At 39.1% G+C, this 11,933-nt stretch overlaps 3 protein-coding genes across 11 annotated transcripts; 1 reads left to right on the top strand and 2 right to left on the bottom strand.

The window, feature by feature from the left end:
• Positions 1 to 245: 245 nt before the first annotated feature.
• Positions 246 to 5,035, bottom strand: LOC111489161 (protein ENHANCED DISEASE RESISTANCE 4-like). 6 transcript variants are annotated; one of them, XM_023137245.1, is made up of 5 exons: positions 4,825 to 5,035; positions 4,083 to 4,275; positions 2,332 to 3,432; positions 2,122 to 2,229; positions 246 to 1,992 (listed from the first exon to the last, which is right to left on the bottom strand). In XM_023137245.1, exons 2-5 carry the CDS (start codon positions 4,201 to 4,203, stop codon positions 593 to 595), a joined length of 2,730 nt encoding a protein of 909 aa, XP_022993013.1. In that variant the 5' UTR covers positions 4,204 to 4,275; positions 4,825 to 5,035; the 3' UTR covers positions 246 to 592. The 6 variants fall into 6 exon arrangements, with proteins under 6 accessions (XP_022993013.1, XP_022993009.1, XP_022993011.1 ...); XM_023137241.1 differs by having other exon boundaries at positions 246 to 534; positions 574 to 3,432; XM_023137243.1 differs by having other exon boundaries at positions 246 to 1,995; positions 2,122 to 3,432.
• A 783-nt stretch (positions 5,036 to 5,818) lies between these two features.
• Positions 5,819 to 9,402, top strand: LOC111489166 (programmed cell death protein 2-like). 3 transcript variants are annotated; one of them, XM_023137253.1, is made up of 8 exons: positions 5,819 to 6,063; positions 6,229 to 6,333; positions 6,417 to 6,494; positions 6,614 to 6,711; positions 6,809 to 7,095; positions 7,628 to 7,847; positions 8,040 to 8,244; positions 9,089 to 9,402. In XM_023137253.1, the coding sequence occupies exons 2-8, from the start codon at positions 6,241 to 6,243 to the stop codon at positions 9,230 to 9,232; spliced, it is 1,125 nt and encodes a 374-aa protein (XP_022993021.1). In that variant the 5' UTR covers positions 5,819 to 6,063; positions 6,229 to 6,240; the 3' UTR covers positions 9,233 to 9,402. The 3 variants fall into 3 exon arrangements, with proteins under 3 accessions (XP_022993021.1, XP_022993022.1, XP_022993020.1); XM_023137254.1 differs by having other exon boundaries at positions 6,184 to 6,333; XM_023137252.1 differs by having other exon boundaries at positions 5,820 to 6,063; positions 6,232 to 6,333.
• On the bottom strand, positions 9,347 to 11,933 carry LOC111489163 (protein NETWORKED 4A). Of its 2 annotated transcripts, none has more exons than XM_023137247.1 (3): positions 11,662 to 11,933; positions 11,226 to 11,353; positions 9,347 to 10,999 (listed from the first exon to the last, which is right to left on the bottom strand). In XM_023137247.1, the coding sequence occupies exons 2-3, from the start codon at positions 11,314 to 11,316 to the stop codon at positions 9,507 to 9,509; spliced, it is 1,584 nt and encodes a 527-aa protein (XP_022993015.1). In that variant the 5' UTR covers positions 11,317 to 11,353; positions 11,662 to 11,933; the 3' UTR covers positions 9,347 to 9,506. The 2 variants fall into 2 exon arrangements, with proteins under 2 accessions (XP_022993015.1, XP_022993014.1); XM_023137246.1 differs by having other exon boundaries at positions 11,226 to 11,341.

The following is an 11,933-nucleotide window of genomic DNA, read 5'->3' as shown; positions in this document are numbered from 1 at the left end:
TCTTATTTTTAGGGTTTAGTGCTCTCTCTCTCTCTCTCTTTTTTGAAATTTATTTATTAATATTTCTATTTAGCATTTTCATAATATTGATTATAATTATGATATTATATTGCAACAAAAATGTTTAGAAACCATTCTGATATTAATTTCTTATTTTCTAAAAATGTTTCAAATAATATATAGTTTTTTTTCGCAATATTAGTTTCTTATAACATAAATAAAAACTATGATTTTTTTTTCATATAAACCCATATAATTAACCAGTAAATCGCTCCAATTAGTGAAATACAATTGTCTTTTCCCTTCTACATAAGAATAAGAATGTAATATACATAGCCTTTACATAACTGATTCCTGTCTCTATTATTAACGAACATATTGACACCCCTCTTCAGTTCATATCTGTAATGGATTTTTACATACATTATTCTACGTGGGAGAGAGCAGAGAACATTGTCGAGCTCGTGATGCATTGTAACGTTAGCAGATCCCGATCGTTTCAGCTTCATCAGTTCCTCAGCTCTAATATCTAGTTACCATTCCATTCCTTTCATACTTTCATTCTCATTTTATCTGTCAACCAAACACTACCTTAGTATTCCCTCTGCATGCTTCTTCTTGATGCATCTAACCCTCTAAAGACTTGGCTTGGAGAAGAATATCCCATGAGTCGATGAAGTGGGGAAACTGACTCGGTTGAGAGTTTTCCAACTTTGGAGGACGGATCACCAGACTGGTAACTTTTCTTTAGACTCTCGAATTTGTTCGAGGACCATTTCGAACTAAGTTCTTTCTCCATGCCTCGGTGGGATGAATGCGGTAAGACAATCGAATCATCTATTTCTCTGGAGCCACGGTTGCCGATAGTGAGAGCATAGTCATTGTGTTCCTCGGCCTCATATGGTGGTGGTTCTGCAACATTCTGTATATATGGAACAATATGCGTTCGGTTCCAAAGAGAAAACTCGAGAACCTTCGAGCAATGACCACACTTGAGCCGATTACATGGCCTTTTCACCAAGAGAAATTCTGCAGGAATCTGCAGTAACTTCAAGCAGTGGTAACAAGTTATAAAAGGGGCGCCTCCAGCCATAGGCCGTAGATGATGCTTGGCCAAATGTCTTTTCTCTCTCAAATAGTTCATCTCAAGATTTCCATGACTCGACTGATCAGACTGCATTTGAATGCCCCTTGCAGGCAACTGCGTGCAATGAAAATGTTGGGGACTAGATGCACATGAGTTGTATTGACTATAATAGTCGTGATCCATATGCGCCATACGGGCCCCTCGATTATGCCAGACTTCAGATGAACGCCGCTGCATCAAGGGAGGGATGTTGTCAGGGAACTGTTCCATGCTGAAGCAATTATTTTGAGGACCACTGACAGCCTTTGCAGCAGAAGTCATCCGTGACAAAGAATGTTGTCCGGGATAATTAGTTTGAGGTCCACTTCTTCGGAAGTAATAAGGATGTTCTGATTCATGCCAGCTTTCCTCCTGAGAAATCTGCTGGTTGTTGTACATTGGCGCCCATGTATCCTTCTGCACGGATCCCGTGGATACCCGTCCACCGGTGTTCGTATTTAGATTGCAGCTTTTCTCTAGCTGATCCTGCAGTTCATAAACCATTCTCAACAATCTAACCTTTTCCTCATCAGGGTCTACAAAATTTTCTGATGAATGCATTCTTGAATCATGAGGCCCGTTGATCGTGGAATTCGAAGCACTGCCATTTTCACGGTCACCTTCGAGGTTGCTTCTGAGTAACGACGACTTACTTTGGTATTTCTCTCGTCTTAACCTGCTTCTACTTTGCATTGAAATACCATGTCTTCTATGTTGCAACATATCGTTTTGATTCCTTTCAAGGTATGCTATGTCGTAATGCTTTTCGTGAGGCAAAATTTCCTGGGAACTCCCTGCTTCAATTGGAATGTCAGAATCTCTCACCACTGCGTTATTTTTCATCAACGACTCTTGCCTTCTTGGACCTTCTACAGTGGAAAGAAAGTTCACAGCTTCATGAGTGTTCTTTAATGAACGTCGATGACGGTCCGAGAACCGATCATCCATTCCATCATATGCAAAGTAACTTTTGGTTGTTAAAGATTTGACCATACCAGGAAGGGCACCACTAGGTTCAGAGCATCGATTCACTTCCATACATCCAAAATTTTCTACAGGAATGTGATGATCAAAATCATGGCTAATAGTTTCCTCAGGTGCCTCTGCTCGTTCAGCAAGAGGAGAAAGATTCTTAGATGAAATACTTGTCCCTACTTTTGTATCGGGATAAATAATCGAACTCGTAGCTACAGCAATCGAAATACCTGAGGTTTCTAAATTAGAATGAATCTCCTTCCTATCATCAGCTTCTGGACTTCCTTCTCCTGACAGTAAGATCTCATCAAGCCTTTCATCTTCTGAAGGGTCTCGACTCGAGAGCTTGTCATTTTCACGATTAACACCTTCATTCAAAGATACCTGAACAAGTTGCTCGCTGTGGTTGTCTTCTTCTTCCTTTTGATCTTTGTCATCATTTTGATCCAAAACAGACTCGCCCGAGAATGGAACGGTTATTACTTCATGACTTGAAGTGCTAGTTTCCATTGCTTTTGTAGGATCTGGTCCTGAGAGTTCATCATTCCCATGAGAAGCAAATTCAATTCTAGAATAGGATTGATTTGAGCAGCTCAGCTGCTCGTCGTGGCAAGCCTGAGATTCACCATTGCTTCTAGCATTCTTTAGGCATTCACTTGACTTAATATGAGCAAGCTGCTCACCCGCAGATTCTTTCCGATCCTTCGCATCATTCGGGTCAATAAAACACTTACCTGAGGATGGGATAGTTGCTTCATGACTTGAAATACTATTCTCATGATAAGTGCACTCTTCTTCATAATAAACTTGATTTGAAAATCCTGATGGCTTGCCATTACCAGCACGAGATTCATTGTTGTTTCCAGCATAGCTTTGGCGTTCATCCAACTTCTTATGAACAAGTTGCTCGCGGCAACTATCTCCAGATTTGTCTTGGACCTCCTCAACATCAGGATCTACGACATACTCGCCAGAGGATGAAATAATTGCTTCAGGACTCGATGAAGAAATGCTAGCTACCTCTACTTTTAAGAGATCTCCATCAGAGAGTTCGCCATTCTCGTGATGAGATCCATCATCATTTCTAGCATTCCTTTGCACGCTCAAAGATGAATGAACAAGCTCCTCATTGCTCCTTTCTCCAGATTCATTTGCATCTCTATCATTGTTTAATCCCGAAGTAGACTCGTCATGGGGTGGAATAATTGCTTCGTGGTTTGAAATGCTAGGCTGCCTCTCCACAGAAAGGGGGCCAACTTCACGCCTCTGGGCAGAATCCCTGTTTTGTGAGCCCAACTCCGTGTCGTGAGAACTCTCTCTTCGACTTTTAGCTGCAAGTAGGATCAAGGTAAATCGATAAGAGGTTCAAAAAAGAACAACAGTAATCACATGTAGGTAAAATTGTAACCGCCTAAGCCCACCGTTAGCAGATATTGTCCTCTTTAGACTTTTCCTTTCGGACTTCCCCTTAATGTTTTTAAAAAGGGAGAGGTTTCCACACCCTTATAAAGAATGTTTTGTTCCCCCCTCCAATCGATGTAAGATCTCACAATCTACCCTCCTTCGGGGCCAGCGTCCTTGCTAGCACACCCCCCATTGTCGAGCTCTGATACCATTTGTAAGCCCACTGTTAGCAGATATTGTCCTCTTTGGGCTTTCCCTTTCGGGCTTCCCCTCGAGATTTTTAAAAAGCGTGTACTAAGAATGAGGTTTCCACACACTTATAATAAATGCTTTGTTCTCCTCTCCATCCGATGTGGGATCTCACAAAAATGCAGAAGATAGAAAAGATATAAGAACTCGAGACGTGTTCATACAAAATGCCCTATATCAAAGTCGTTTTCCCTCCTTATCCTAAAACTTTCAAACTTCAAGCATCAAAATCTGAAACATACTTGCATAATGGAAATGAAAGGTCAGTGGCTTTCGTTAGTTCCCCTGAAAGCTACCTAATCTGTTAGATATGCGGAGGAGTATTTACCTACGAGAATTGCATCACATCCACCACATTTGTAAACAGGAATATCAGGCAACTCCGGAAGAAGCCGATGACATCTAGGACACTTAACCAATCGAATTTTAGCAGTCAATCCAGTGGCCATAATGCTCAAAACACTGGCACTCCAAACACCTAATGCCCACACCTCAGCAATAAATGAAGACTTTCCATAAATCTGCAGTCACATAAGCATTTAGACATTTACTTAATTATAAAGGCACACAAAAGTTTTAAATCACCACCAAACCATTTCGCATACCAACTCTAAAAGTTCAATTTCATATTTGATAATTTAGGATAGTTTCAATTTATCAGAAATCATAAAGAGAAGTCAAACCTTCAATAACCAATTCAATCTTAACACCACATGAGCACTAATTTCATAAACCATCAGATTATCCCTACTTCTCGGATTACACAGCATTAGCTCAGAAAATGAGACAAGAACAAGTAAAGCAACGACGAGTTCATTTCCAACACATGAGGCAGGGCAGAAGAGAATCCACAAAATTCAGAAATAAATGAGAATAAAAGAGCAAATAAAACCAGAAAACAACTCGCCATCCAAACACTTCCGAAATTGAAAAACAGAACATGCTCGAAGAACATTGACCAGATCGAGGAAAATCAAACAGGAATCTGTACAGTAGATGAGACCAACACAAAACAATATAGTTAACGGAAGATTTCGCAGAGAGAGAGAGAGAGAGAGAGAGATAAGAACCTGTGGACGACAGAGAGCACGATAAATTTTGCATGAAGCTCTCTTGTTATACGCGAAGCATAAAAACAAGAGGAACCAAAATGAAATTTCCAAAATCCTCGCAGTTCCTCAAGGAGAGATAAGTCCAGGCCCTGAGTTCAACATTCCCTCCGAGTAAGAGACAAATAGTGCCCATCCCGCAGCAAAAGAAGAACAAGAAGAAGTTCTATGGGAGGGATTGAAGTCAAAAGGACGGAGCCGTTTTCCTTTCAGACGGAAAAAAGGGGAAAAAATATCGGGGTTGACTGGACCCAGGGAATCCAATTGATTCCTGCCACGTGACTAAGATATTAGTAAAAAATATTATTATATTACAAAATGAAGTATTTTCGGGATTGTACATGGGTGACGTCATCGTGGGGACCACTCCACCTCCTAGTTGTTTTCCAAAATTGTTGATAAGCTTGTGAGAGGAAAATCGGTTGCTATTTAATAATGATACCGATTGTTTGGAATTCTTGGTGGCTTAGCCACAAATTTTGCCATGCTTAAAGTGTGTAAGATAAAATTAAATTATTGTTACTTCAATAATAATAATAATAAATAAATAAATAGATGGAAACCTTGGACCCAAATTAATGGAATAAATTGACTATTAAATCATAGAAATAAATTTAATCAATAATTTTGGATTTTTAAATTTTACTTCTAAATTCATCATATTAAACATTAAATTTACATAGCTGTTGTAATGTTGACTTTAAATTTAAATAAATTAATAATATAATATTTACAAATATTCTTTCTAAAAATACAATACATTAGCACTCAATAGTCTTGATTTTTTATCTCTAGTTTTTTTTTTTCTTTTACTCTATTTATTTAAAAATTAGGTGATTTTTTGGGTTAACTGTAATGCTATTTTGTGTTAAAAATTAAATGGAATCTGAAAATAAATTTAAACTTAAATTAATTTCTTTTTAAAATTATTTTAACCATCCTAGCTTTCCTTTTCTCTAAACCCTTTTCACCCGCCCCAATTTTTGCTCCGCGGCACGCCGTGTCGCTGCAATTTGTGCTGCCGCAGTCTCATCCTTCCGACGAAATCGCCGCCGCTCCCTCCCTCTCACATTCTCTCGCCTCTCCGACCAATCAGAATTATTTAACTTCGTTTTCTTTCTCAGAAACATAGTGGCTCAGCCCCTAACCCGCGCCGTTGGCGAGATAGCACTGCCGCCTTTCATCTTTTAGATACCCAAGGTTTTGATTTTTTCTTCTGTTTCTTTTGTTGGTTTACGTTGGTTATTCTGTTCGCCTTCGAAGAAGAAAAGCAAGAAGCAAAGAGTTTTTTCGTTGATTTCTTCTTCAATCAATGTTCAGGCATAAGTCTTGAGGCTAAAAGTTAAAGCATTGTTACTTGTTTAGCAGAGGGAAGCGATGGGTGAAGTGATTCTAGGTTTTCCAGGGCCTTGGGCTGATGATAATCTTGAAGCCTCTGATCATTATACTACAAAAGTTGGGGGGCTTCCTGTAAGTTGCTGGTGTACATGATATTCTTAAGTACGGATGTATATATATATTTTTAATGGTAAATTTGATTATTGCTTCAACAGGACTTACCTTTTCAAAATGTCAATCCCACTCTGCTAGACTGTTCTCAGTGTGGAAATAAATTATGTCTTGTTTTACAGGTGATTTTATCTCATGTTTTTAAATTTTGTAACTTATATTTTCCCCTTTTATATATATATATATGTATATATATATATATATAAGTAGTTATAGTTATGGTAGTTGTGCTTCCTTGAAGATTTATGCTCCAGTTTCCATAGAAAGAACAAGGATAGATGAGCGTCTCCTCCTTGTTTTTGGTTGTCTAACTCCAGAATGTGGGAGCAGTTCACTTGGGTCAGTGTTAATTTTCCCCTGAATCTATTTGGCTGATGGAGTATCAGTTATTATAGCTCTAATATGCCTTTTGGCTTTCCTCTCTTGGGGTGTGCAGTTGGCGAGTTCTTCGTGTTCAAAAGGTACCCGACCAGGAGTTCTTGAAAGTTTCTCAAGAAATTGGCCCTTTGACAACATCAACTTCAGCTCCAAAGACCAACTGGTGGGAGCAACTGGATGACGAAAACGATGAAGAAGTGGATTTAGAGGAGCTAGAAAGGGCATTTTCAGAGGTTGCAACTGAAGTTTCTCATGCCAAGAGAACTCCTAGTAAATCGCATTCGAAGACTGTCTCAAATAGTTTGAATTTGAGCTCAGCAAGAGTGGTTGATGTGAAAACACCAGGTATGGTGTCTGGACACTATCCAATTCTTTTTGATAGAAACCAAGAAATATCAGAAATTAGCGATTTTAAGGAGGTACTAGGAAGGGATAAGAGATCCCTTATAAGGCCAAGGAAGTTACTGAGCTAGGAATAATCACCTTGAGGGGAAGTCCGAATCGGACAATATCTTCTAGCGGTTGGTTTGGGCTGTTACAAGTGGTATCAAAGTTAGACGCTAAACATTGTGCCAGCGAGGACGACACTGGCCGGCAATGGGGTTGGATTGTGAGATCCCACATCGGTTGTAGAGGAGAACGAAGCATTCCTTATAAGGGTGTGGAAACCTTTCTCTAGTAGATGCGTTTTAAAAAATTTTCCCTAGTAGAAGGGAAAGCTTAAAAAGGACAATATCTACTAGCGGTGGGCTTGGGCTGTTACACCCGAAGTATTTGAAAACCTGCATTGTTGTTTACTTCTTACTTCACTATTTATTTGTTTTATTTGTGGATTTAGAAACACTTGAAATGTTGGATCACATCTGTCCATTTGCAGTGGTACCATGCTTTTATATCTATATGGAAGACAAACCATCTTCGAAGGATATTTCTATCTGTAACAATTATGCATCACTCTCTATAAAGGAGAATCAAAGTGATGCGGAAGAAGAAAAGTGGTCAGAAGAAGGTTACGAATATGACCAGGCTCTTACTGCTGATAGAACTTACCTCAAGTTCAAGAAAAAATTGGATGCATATCCAGAACAATGTTTCAGGTATTATATTCCCGTAATCTATTGTTTTCTTATCATCTTATTATTTAGACTTATGTTTTCCATGGATTGTGAGTACAAGTTTTGGTGTACAGTTTAGCCCATTAATTTATTGACATTATTAGGTTGATCGCAACCTATCGATATATTTATAAAACCGTTTTCTTTTTACTTTTGTCCTGTTGGTATTTTCAGATACTCGTATGGTGGGAAGCCGATTTTGGCTAGAGCTGAGGACGGAGAAGCTGGGAAGTGCAAGGCATGTGGTGGATCAAGGCAGTTTGAAATGCAGCTAATGCCCCCACTGCTATATTTTCTGCAGGAAGCAGCTGATGAAAGTCAAAAACAGTTGCTGGAGACTTGGAACTGGATGACGCTTTTGGTACATACGTGTTCTGAAGTGAGTTCTCTTTTCCTTTTTTTTATAAAGTAAAGTAAAGTAAAGTAGGTAGATGAAGGACTTGTTTGGAATGGCTTATTATATGGAGGGAAAAAAACAATGTTGTTAAGCACTTAGAAGGTCGTTGCAAATAGACCCGCATATCTTAGCCTGTTTTTATACTACTTTTGAGACGGTAGAGGAGAAATACTAATATCGTTTTTTTTTTTTCATAAAGAAAATAATTTCTTGTTTTGGTGATGCATTTATGTAACAATCCAAGCCTACCGCTAGTCGATATTGTCCTCTTTGGGCTTTTCCTCTGCTAGCGGTGGCTTGGGCTGTTACAAAATGGTATCAGAGATAAACATCAAGCGGTGTGCCAGCGAGGACGCTGGTCCCCAACAGGGGTGAATTGTGAGATCTCACATTGGTTGGAGAGGAGAACGGAACATTCCTTATAAGGGTGTAGAAATCTCTACCTAGTAGACGCGTTGGAGAAGCCTAGAAGGAAAAGTCTAAAGAGAACAATATCTACTAGCATTTGGCTTAGGCTGCTACAATTTATCCTCATTCACACACAACACCCCACTATACTTAAAAGAGAAAACTTGCTCGCTCTTAGTTATATTTGACCAATATCTCCAATAACAAATGATTTGTTTCTACCAATTCGAGCATAACTGAATCGATAAAGTACAAATTACTACCTAAAAGGTCGATGGTTTTAACTCTCACATTTGCATGTTATTTTTGCAGTCGTTCTAGTTTGTTACTGTACAATTATGTTTAACCACATGACTTTCTGATTTTGTTATCATTATTTAACTACATTCGCCTTCATGTTGTCTATTCTGTTTGTTAGAGTTGTTCAAAATCTTCAGAGAAGTCAGATGATGGGAACTGGATCATCACAGAGGAATCTGTATTTGTGCAATTCGAGAAGCCCCTCAATGGCTCACCAAAAGTTGGCTTCTTCACCCCACAACACGAGCTTAATTTGGACTAATAAGACGTAGCAGTTTTCACATCAAATTTTATCTGCCTGTATATCTCAAGGGCAATTTTGTGTGGTTTGTAATTTAATGTACTCTCATTTGATTTAAACCAAAGCCGTCAAAAATATTCATCATCCCTACAACTGGGCTAAATATTTTACCATAATATTCAATTCTTAAACCATGTTCAAAAATCAACTGAATAATATTGCTCATAAACTCATAAAAGTGCACAACAGAAAAACTGACATGGTAATAAGTTTAAAGATTTGACTGGCAACAGACCTATGCAGAGAGTACCTGGCGCGGTTTGTGCCCAATGAATGCTTCACGAAGCTCTTTATAGCCACTCCTGTAGTGCTCCAAAGAGAAACAGAGCTGCCTTATGGCCTCCCTTTTCCTCTCAGCCCCATCCTCTATCATATTCATTTGCCTATTCACCTCTTCCTGCATCTCTGAGAGTCTCAATTTCAAATCATCGATTTGTTTGTTCTGGATTTCAGATCCTGCAATCAAGCCCTCCTCCTCTTCTTGTAGATGTTGCAGGTGACTCTCCAATTCATGGACATGAGATTCTCTGGATTCTTTATCTGCTACAAGTGTGTGAACCATGGCAGTCGCCTCATCTTTCTCGGCCATTAGCATATTATATTTCAATTTTAGTTCGTCGTGGTTGCTATTCAAAGCTGACAAACTTTGGCTTTTTACAAAAAGTTCCTCCTTCAGCTGACTAATTTCTCCTTGCAAACTTGTCAAATGAGAGTTGTGGAGAGCTCTTATTTCAGTTTTATCAGCTTCAACTTGTCTGAGAACATCAGCCTGCATCTGTTCTTTCTCAGCATTAAATATCTCCTGTGACACTTGAAAAGCAGATTCTAATTCCTTGATCTGTAAACGGTGGTCAGATTTTGTAATCTCGAGTTCATGCGTGAGCCTTGCGATCTTGTCATCTGAACTTTTGAGTATTTCTCTGCTCATTTCTAACTCTTCAATCAATATCTCAATTTTGGAATCAGATTGTAAAACCCGAGTTTCCAACTGTTCTATTTGTTGTTCCAATTCTACCACTCGTCTTTTTTCCACTTGAAGGTCTGCCCCCATTTCTTGCTTGTCTTTTTCAGCCGACTCAAGCTGGGCCTGCAGTCCTTCTGATAGCGACATTGCTGTTTCATTCTTTTCAAGCTCACTCTTTAATCTAGCAACCTCATTTTCAGATGACTGAAGCTTTGCATTTGAAACCTTTAGTTCTTCCTCAATCCTGGCGATTTTTTCGTGCAACTCATCATAATTTAACTTATCTTCCTCACCCACCCAAAAGGCCCCTTTAATGTTTGAAAGCTCAGTTTCTAGACCAAGAAATTTTTTCTTCCGCCCTTGGCCATCTCTTTCAGCCCGTGAAACCACATAGTTATTGTCAACAGATGAGCTGAAAGATTCTGACTCAGAGTCCGATGAAGAAGAAGAAGATCCAGTTCCATCCTTCAGAGAAAGACTGGAGCTACCACCACCAGAATCTAAAGAGATGTCCAAGCCTCTATTGCAGGACAAATTGAAACCCTGTTTTTGGTCCGAACTTAATTCTGGAGTACATTGAGGCGATCCACAATCAGAATAGAAAGGCACCTGCGGTTGTAGCTCCGGCGACAACAGATTTTCAAGCAACGATTGATACAAGCGGGAGAACTCCTCGACTTGTGAATCCATATCAGCGCTTTTCGGGAAGTTATTACTATTATCTTTGATCGTCTTCAGCATCTGCTCGACACTCCGATTCATTTCTGCGAGAGAAAAGCTCTCTGATTGTTTTCATTATTTCCAAAATTATGCGTGACATTACTTAGAACACAAATCAATCTTAGTGACAACGAGAAAAGTAATAGAAGAAGGTTCTGCACAAGTAGAAACCGATTTGAGCTGATAACATTTCCTACCACTAAAAAACGGAGGCTTATTACGTTAGGCTTGGACAAGGAACCAGAAAACTGGATCATAAATACTGCTTACCCTCAAGACTAATTGATAGCCATTTAGATCTGTTCTGAATGTCAGCCTCAGGCCAAAATGGTTTCAGATTCTTCAATTCCGGATTTTCCATACGAACACAAGCACGATCGAAGAATCTGCAGGAAAGCCTTCAATCAGGAAAATACAATCAACACAGAGTTCGAAGAAGAGCCTTGAACAATTCCTTCATGGATATAGTAACAATTAAGAAAACACAGCTATAAATTTAGAAGTACAATCAAATATGCAGAATCCATCAACAAAACTACACATCTGAAATTAATTTCATCAAGATCACCCAAACCAAAAGGAGTCTTCGCAGGTTAAAGCAATCGCCAAAACATCTACTCCAAAACAACACCAAATCCAAACACAACATACAAGACGAACCAATCCTTGAAACAAATTAGAAAAAGTAAAGCAGAGGAGGCAGTACCTGATGAACTTCGAAGTTGATGAAGAGCACAAAGAGATCTGGAATTCAATCGGAAGTCGGAAGTTGAAAAGCAAGTGTGAGTGATTGCGGGAAAGTGGGGGCAGATCGAGAGAGAAGAAACGTAGAGGACAATGAGAAAATTTTTGAAAGAGCAAGAACAGATTACAGTAACAGAGAGCGTAGAGACAGGAGACTAAATGACACTTAATAATCAAAATGGTGGAAATAACGAGAGCTACTAAGATTCCATTTTTCAAAATCTCCCTTTTTCT

This window comes from Cucurbita maxima, unplaced genomic scaffold (genome assembly GCF_002738345.1).
Source record: "Cucurbita maxima cultivar Rimu unplaced genomic scaffold, Cmax_1.0 Cma_Scf00014, whole genome shotgun sequence".
Taxonomy (NCBI): domain Eukaryota; kingdom Viridiplantae; phylum Streptophyta; class Magnoliopsida; order Cucurbitales; family Cucurbitaceae; genus Cucurbita; species Cucurbita maxima.
Note: the sequence above shows the minus strand (reverse complement) of the source record. Positions and strands in the feature narration are given on the sequence as shown.

Excerpts from the sequence above, each read along its gene's own strand:
- LOC111489161 (XM_023137240.1), bottom strand. The coding sequence starts at position 4,203 with ATGGCCACTGGATTGACTGCTAAAATTCGATTGGTTAAGTGTCCTAGA. Across the intron at positions 3,433-4,082 it reads ATGTGATGCAATTCTCGTAG|CTAAAAGTCGAAGAGAGAGT; the intron begins GTAAATACTCCT and ends TCCTACTTGCAG.
- LOC111489166 (XM_023137253.1), top strand. The coding sequence starts at position 6,241 with ATGGGTGAAGTGATTCTAGGTTTTCCAGGGCCTTGGGCTGATGATAAT. Across the intron at positions 6,495-6,613 it reads AATTATGTCTTGTTTTACAG|ATTTATGCTCCAGTTTCCAT; the intron begins GTGATTTTATCT and ends GCTTCCTTGAAG. Across the intron at positions 8,245-9,088 it reads TGGTACATACGTGTTCTGAA|AGTTGTTCAAAATCTTCAGA; the intron begins GTGAGTTCTCTT and ends TCTGTTTGTTAG.
- LOC111489163 (XM_023137247.1), bottom strand. The coding sequence starts at position 11,316 with ATGGAAAATCCGGAATTGAAGAATCTGAAACCATTTTGGCCTGAGGCT. Across the intron at positions 11,000-11,225 it reads GCTATCAATTAGTCTTGAGG|AAATGAATCGGAGTGTCGAG; the intron begins GTAAGCAGTATT and ends TTTCTCTCGCAG.